This window comes from Magallana gigas, chromosome 1 (genome assembly GCF_963853765.1).
Source record: "Magallana gigas chromosome 1, xbMagGiga1.1, whole genome shotgun sequence".
Classification (NCBI taxonomy): Eukaryota; Metazoa; Mollusca; class Bivalvia; order Ostreida; family Ostreidae; genus Magallana; species Magallana gigas.
In genome coordinates this window covers 26230658-26238626 of record NC_088853.1, presented here as the reverse complement: position 1 = coordinate 26238626, position 7969 = coordinate 26230658, and the positions used below count along the sequence as shown (strand labels likewise).

General features: G+C 32.5%; 1 protein-coding gene and 1 long non-coding RNA gene across 3 annotated transcripts in view; both read right to left on the bottom strand.

The window, feature by feature from the left end:
- LOC136273591 (CD209 antigen-like protein C) overlaps nt 1-4004 on the bottom strand; it is an 86695-nt gene extending 82691 nt beyond the window's left edge. For both annotated transcript variants that reach the window (XM_066078351.1, XM_066078358.1), the window contains exons 1-2: nt 3905-4004; nt 1975-2075 (exon numbers count right to left, since the gene is read on the bottom strand). In XM_066078351.1, coding sequence (XP_065934423.1) covers nt 1975-2075; nt 3905-3965 — 162 coding nt within the window. In that variant the 5' untranslated portion in view covers nt 3966-4004. The remainder of the gene's footprint in view (nt 1-1974; nt 2076-3904) is intronic.
- Nucleotides 4005-6290: 2286 nt separating this feature from the next.
- Nucleotides 6291-7747, bottom strand: LOC117688015 (uncharacterized). Its single transcript, XR_004600804.2, has 4 exons — nt 7603-7747; nt 7404-7500; nt 7033-7200; nt 6291-6781 (listed from the first exon to the last, which is right to left on the bottom strand). It is a non-coding gene; the product is annotated as an uncharacterized lncRNA (long non-coding RNA).
- Nucleotides 7748-7969: the final 222 nt, after the last annotated feature.

The following is a 7969-nucleotide window of genomic DNA, read 5'->3' as shown; positions in this document are numbered from 1 at the left end:
ATATAGAGAAAATCTTTAAAAATCTTCTTCTCAAAAACTATCAGGCCAGAAAAGCTCAAATTAAAATGGGAGCATCCTCAGATAGTGTTAATTCAAGTTTGTTCAAATCATGATCCCCGGGGGTAGGGTGGGGCCACAATGGGGGATCAAGTTTTACATAGGAATATATAGAGAAAATCTTTAAAAATCTTCTCAAAAACTATTAGGCCAGAAAAGCTCAAATTAGAGTGGTAGCATCCTCAGGTAGTGTAGATTCAAATTTGTTCAAATCATAGTCCCTGGTGGTATGGTGGGGCCACAATTGGGGAATGGATTTTTACGTAGGAATATATAGAGAAAATTTTTAAAAATCTTCCTCTCAAAAACAATTAGGCCAGAAAAACTCAAATTAAAGTAGAAGAATCCTCAGGTAGTGTAGATTCAAGTTTGTCCAAATCATGGTCCCCGGGGGTCGGGTGGGGCCACAATAGGGGGATCAAGTTTTACATAGGAATATATAGAGAAAATCTTTAAAAATCTTCTTCTCAAAAACTGTTAGGCCAGGAAAGCTCAAATTGGTATTTAACTATCCTCAGATGGTGTAGATTCAAGTTTGTTCAAATCATGGTCCCCGGGGGTAGGGTGGGGCCACAATGAGGGGATCAAGTTTTACATAGAAATATATAGAAAAAAATCTTTAAAAATCTTCTTTCAAAAACTATTAGGCCAGGAAAGCTCAAATTTGAGTGGAAGCATCCTCAGATAGCGTAGATTCAAGTTTGTTCAAATCATTGTCCCTGGGGGTAGGTTGGGGCCACAATTGGGGGATCACGTTTTATTTAGGAATATATAGAAGAAAATCTTTAAAAATCTTCTTCTCAAAAATTATTAGGCTAGGAAAGCTCAAATTAGAGTGGAAGCATCCTCAGGTAGTGTTAATTCAAGTTTGTTCAAATCATGGTCCCCTGGGGAAGGGTGGGGCCACAATTTGGGGATAAATTTTTATACAGGAATTTATCGAGAAAATCTTTAAAAATCTTCTTCTCAAAAAATATTTGGCCAAGAAAGCTCAAATTGGTATATAACCATCAGCAGATAATGTAGATTCAAGTTTGTGCAAATCATGGTCCCTGGAGGTAGGGCGGGGCCACAATGGGGGATACATTTTTATATATAGAGAAAATCTTTAAAAATCTTCTTCTCAAAACTATTAGGCCAGGAAAGCCCAAATTTGGTTGGAACCATCCCCAGATCGTATAGATTCAAGTTTGTTTAAATAATAGTCCAGGGGTAGGGTGCGGCCACAATGGGGGATGAATTTTTACATAGATACATTGAGAAAATCTTTAAAAATCTTCTTTTAAAGACTCTTTGGCCAGAAAAGCTTAAACTTGTGTAGAGGCATCCTCGGGTAGTGTAAATTCAAGTTTGCAAAATCTCAGTCCCTAGTGGTAGGGTGGGGCCGTGATGGCGGTTTGAATTTTTACATAGGAATTTATAGAGAAAATCTTTAAAAATATTCTGGGTGAATTTTCGGTCCAAAACTTAGTACTTAGTGTGAAAGCACAGGTTATGCAGATTTAAGTTTGATGAACCATGATTCCCAAGAGAAAAGTGGGGCCACGAAATGGGGGGGGGGGTACATAGGAATAGAGAAAATTTTCTTACAGGTACAACAACAAAAGGGGCTTGGTATTTTACCAAAAAAAAGAGGTGGATAAAAATTGGCAGATTTCCATTCCTTTTTTTTTTAGCAAGATCTGCTGTACTTAGATGCCAAGATATGCTAATTTGATCAGAATTAAGGCAATTGTTGCTCAGGTGAGCGATGTGGCCCCTGGGCCTCTTGTTTACCATTTAATGATAAAAAGATTATTAATTAAAAACATCAAGAGCTAAAGTAAAATCAATCCAAATAAATAAGAGAAGAAAAAAAATCATACAATTGATTAATTCGGCTTATACCAAAAAACTTTTGGTGCATCAAAGACCTACTAATGCCTCTCCCCAGGATGCCGTAAAGTCCGAAAACAAGAAACATGATTCTGAGAGGGAAATCCAGCTACCACATGGACCACTGCTCGCCTGAGGCTGACCTTTATCAGTAGAAAGCATAAGAAATAGATAAAGAAGAAGTCAAGTTACCACATCAAAGAAGAATTTGCACTGTTTTATCACGATTATGATAAGGTAAATCTCGACAATGCGTTTTGTGAAAACAATTGTGAGGGATATATTGTCACCAAAAGTAGTATGATGTTATATTTTTCATTTGAAATTTATATTTAGCCTAAATTATATGAATCATAGGCCAAAAATGTCTAATATATATTTTTAAAGGAATTTAAAGACACTTCATATATTCATTAATGGCGTTAGGTTTAGTAGATGAACCAGTGCCAGGAGACAAATCATCGGAATACAGAGTAATCAATATCAAAATAAGTACTGTATATTGAAAACAGGTACCCAAATTTCAGCGGGTTGTAATTAGCAAAATATAACATGGATATTTTATTATCCGCAGATGTTATAATGTAAACAGACAGGCATTTATATGGTTCAATCAGTCAGAGTGTAAAAAAGGCAAAACTGTACCAAAAAAAACCCTTGTGTTTTAATAATGTACCTTGAAAATAAGAGAAGCATATGACCGAAATTACTTGAAAAGAGCTGCTAGGATTATTTGTTCCTTTTTGGTAAATAAAAACTCTCCTGCGTTTTCAACAAGATTGACAAAGATGAGAGGTGTTGGCTGTGAATAATAACTATAATTTTTATACGGTTAAAAAATAAGATTGTATAAACTATGAATAAAAATAGCTTGTTTATTGGTCAAATAATTATATAATGCTTACTCAAGATTTTCAATGTAATATCACACTTAATGATTGCTAGTATAGGTAAAATAGTGACATTTTATTATTGTTACTTGACATCATACGATTGAGTCAATGATCGACTTGAGACGAGAAGAGATAAATCATAAGGTAATATGTACAACCTGATGAACATTCAATATATTATTTACTTGGAATTGTAACTGATATTATAGTCTGTCCAAAGTTATTGCTTCCATCGCGTTTTTTTTTTTACAAAAAAACACATACCTGTGAAAGAAATGCTGTTGTAATCGATAATAAGAAAACTGTCCGAGATATCTTCAATGACAAACTATCATTTTTCACTGATAAAAGTTCACAGGAACGAAACAAAATCTCTTACAGAGATTTATAATGGGAAATGTTTACATCTTTTTCATTTTCGGAAGTACTCGGGACACCTCGCACAATTTCTTTAACGTTATCATCCGGGCTTATTAATAGTTGATGCAATGCAAAATCTCCGTAGACTTTTTTGGGGATGTGTATTGAAACCTGAAGCGGTAGAGGGGGCGTTTCAAAACAGATTATCATGACATTTTTCATATTAGTACATGAACTTAGTTTGAACTCAAAGGTTTTTATGATGACCGAAATATATAGCGAAAAGTGGTGGAAGCAAAATCTCAGGACAGAGTATAGGTGATAATACTATAGTATAGGTTTAAAAATGATTTTCATTTTTTCAGAAGAGGCAGGTGTATATAAATTGGTTCGAGTAATTTTTCATCGAATTTATATTTTTAGATGCTGGTTATTATATATTTTAAGTTTTTTTAAGAAATATTTCATAGGTATAGATTTTGAAGTGAAAAACGAATTATTTAAAAAAAAAAGTATACCAGACAAACAAAGGTCGGTTTTCTACTATCATAACCAAATGCGACTGTCATAACACACATAAGCAATTTCAAATAGACTTTTAAATTCGACTACAGTTTATTAGTATAATGCAACAAAACAAAATAATATTATCAATCATTTATTGATTAACGATAAACGTTATTAAATTACATAAAGAATGAAAAATAATAATATCTTACATGTACTTGCACATATCCAATATATAAACAATAACACCAATACAACCTGTCTGTGATTCATATTAGTCCCTATTGATAAGAAATTATATGTAGGACATTCATTGTGTACGAATGTGTTACTTATCTTAAAGTCAAGATCTAGTACATGAAAGGTGCCTAAAGGTTTATAAAATTTAAATCTTTCATGATGCTTCATAACAATAGCTTCGTTTGATAGGGTATACCGGGGCTAAACTATTTGGTAAACACAATGAATCATTTTTTAAACTGTCATTTTTAATGACAGTTGAAAGGAAATAAAGAATAAATTTCGGATCTAGTCCATTTTTGACTAATAAAATTTATCTAGAATGCCTACAGTCTCTCCAAAATCCGAATGAGACAAGCCATTGACTTCCTTTTTAAAATGGTATCAAATTAAATATAGGTGTATCAGGATTACTTTTCCCACGATACAACATATAATGTCAAGAAATTTAGTTTTACATAATTCCTTTAGAGCCGTATAGTACGGGAAAACGATTCTTCAAATCAGTTATGACGTCTTATGATTATATCACCAAAAAGACACTATGGAATCATTTACTAGATCCTGACTTTAAATGAAATAAATTTAAGGGAAGATATGTCTAAGGTTATATCAGCAAAACTATGCGTTCAATTCATATTACATGTAACTTAAAACGACCAATGCAAAAATAACTTAACAAAAACAGGGAGAGCAAATTGCGCAAATAAAAAAAAAATGTGTGTTTCAATGTTTTGTCTTTAAAAAGGTAGAATGACTCACGTTTTTAATTAACGCAGTGATTAATATGGATTAAAAAAATTAACGTTCAATTGCAGTTAGAACATATTTTCCTCCGTTTGATGATCAATTTCTTATTTCTAATTAAAATGAATAAAAAACAATGAACTTAAGAAGACTGAGTGATCAACAAATTAGCCAGAGGATATTTTTTACGGGGGCATGATAACGATTTTAGTCACATTTTATTCTTTTCTATTTTTATTGTTTACTTAAACAATTAAATGCTTTCTTTGGTGATTCGTTCAGGATATGAAAGTAGCGACATTGAAGAAAAAATACATAACCCGCGTTATCTTATTTTTTTATTCTATAATGATCACTACCTTCATAACCCGCATGAATCATCAAAGAAAGCATTTTATTGCGTATTGCTTTTTTATTAACATCTTTCTTTTAACTAATTAATGAATTTATTATGAAAAGCTAGTAAAATTCACTAAATTACTGTTAATGTACCTAAGAGGTTATCTTAAAGAAACAGCCAAATCGTCTCCTGTGAGACTTTGAGTCTGACATCATCATGATTATTTCATGCAGTCCGTGATTTTATTTAGGTCGCTGTAGGTTTCGACTAATCGATAAACAGTGCGTGTCTATTTCAGTCTGGTGAGTTTCAACATCCGTAAATTTCGTCCAATCGATAAATGGGGCGGGTAAATTTTAGTCTGGCTGTTTCTATGACGCAATGAATTAACTACAAGTTTCCGTAGAAACAATAGAGGAATTTATACTTCGTAGATGTAAATATAATGCTTTATAAATGCATTTGTAATAATTAACGAAAAGTTGAGTGTCAGTAGTAGAGTTTTAAGCAAGATACTGATCTCACAAGTCTGTCTTGTATGCATGGCTCGTGCCCCGTTTTTGCTGACATTGATTCATAATATTGATAAAAGATGTTTTCAAATGCTGTGTTTATCACATTCATTTAAAGTCTAAAACTGGAATTCTCTATTAAACTTCAAAACGTAAACACAACATGACGTAAGCTATGTTTACATAACAGAATTTTAGGCTCTTTATCTGGCTTAAAACATGACGACTGACTTTTAACTTTGGTTCACTATTGACAATGCCTTACTGAACCATTGTAAACATTAAACATTAAAAAAAACATGCTCCTTTGATTTTTAGAAATTGATTTTAGGCTAGACACTATTACTTGGTAGGGAAATATTTAATATGTTTTACCTTTAAATATGAAATATTATCTTGTATATTTATACTGAGCTCTATCCTCTGAAAAATATCAAACTAGTATAGACATGTCTTGGCCATTCGACCTTTTTATTAATACCAGTTTTAAATTAGAAGAGGTAAATTGATAGATTTTATTAACGCTGCAGAATGTTAACCACAATTTATTAGTCAGATTTCATAATACATTTATTCTTAACATTATCGACAAAAAGACCTTCTTTGGCATATTTTACCATTTAGAGAACAATACCAAAACAACTTACGTCGATGAATGCAAGTTTATTTCAAGTAGAGATGAGCACATATTAAAATATTTATTGAACTATTTGAACTCGGCAACAATCGTATATATACACAAAGTATTTAAATCGCGTATTGATCAGTGCCTATATGCATAAAAAATAATATAAGTACCGAACAAAAACTAATTGTATTGTTTTTCAAGGTACATGTGCAATGATAACACCGAATTCACTTCCAAGAAAAAAAATTAGCAATTTAATTGAACAAAGTGTCTAATTGACACACAATTCCCGTCTCATTGACAATATAAGCAAAATTCATGTATGTATTATATTTTCAATCCCTTTGAACATTAGTCTAGTTAGGTTTAACCATCATGAGGGTTTCCTGTATGTAAGTGCCTGATGTTACGGACGGATACCATGGAGAGCTCCACTGTGAAGATGCCCACGGTCCATTAAGATAACCTATATAACACCAGTTAAACCACCACCCTCCGCCATAGATGGCGCCGCAATTTCCATTACTCTTCCGGTCGTTGTCTTGATCATACGTGGTGAAGAGCATGCCAGGAAGGTTTCGGTTATTTTTTCCGGTGTATTCTGTACTCACCATACTGTCACCTTAAATTAAATACTGAATTTAGACGGAATTTTATTAAAACTAACCGAAAATTGATACAAAACAAAATTATATTGAATGTATTGATTCTGTAAACCTGATGATATGGCTTAGAAGCGAAAAAAAATTAAGTATTAGAAAACACTATCAAAAAGTGTGTTTGTGTACATGTAGACCATTCGTATTCAATAAAAGTATAGCAGAAATTTAAAATACAAACAAAATAAATAAATGAAAATTGAGAAGCACGTACCAAGCGTTCCTGTCGTTGGATCTCCCAATGTAAGTTTGTATTTGTTGGACTCATTAGAGATAGAGAAAATTTCATACACTTGGTGTTTCATTTCTCCGTTTGTCGTTTTAATTGAAACGTACAAAGAAACGTTATCCTTCCGCGTGAGTTGATGAATATTGTCATTTCCTACAGAATGAACCATTGGATTTAATGTATTTTTGTCTTTGTAACAACACTCACAAGCAAAGAGATAAAATTTTATGACATTGTCTAAATAATTACTTCTTTGCATTCTGATTGTTTTGTTCTCAATAGCATACGTTATTTATCGTTAATATTCTTTTCTACTGATATACTGTGTAATTTGATATAGTACTCATTGTTCTTACCGATCCAAAGATTGTGTTGGGGAATCCCAAACCCGTTCTTATATTCTATCCAAGATCGATTGAAGTTAAGTGATCCATCAATGCGTCTTTGAAGGACCTAGGTGTAAGTTATGCAAATTATGCTTGACCAAACACTGATTGTTCGATACATTACTCAATCGATATGTATATTTATAAAAAAAATAACTAGCATACTTACAGTCCAGCCTCCACCGTCGGTGTGCATATCACAGAAAACTCCAACACACCGAAAATTTGGATCACACGTGTCCCAAGGACAAATGTTGTAAACACCAGAAGTAGTCAATCCTTGTTCATACAACTCACGGCAGTTTTTGGGCATTGCTATCAATACAAAAAATGAATAAGTTTCTGTATCATATATATATATATATATATATATATATATCTTTTAAAAACAGCGTTTTCTGAGGACCTGAAAGTCTCATTAGGGGTTCCCCCCCTTAATTTTTCAAATTTACATTTCAAACTATCTTTGTCTATGATAACATTACGAATCAATTTTGAAACATATAGCCCAATAACTTTAAAATAGATGAGTGACA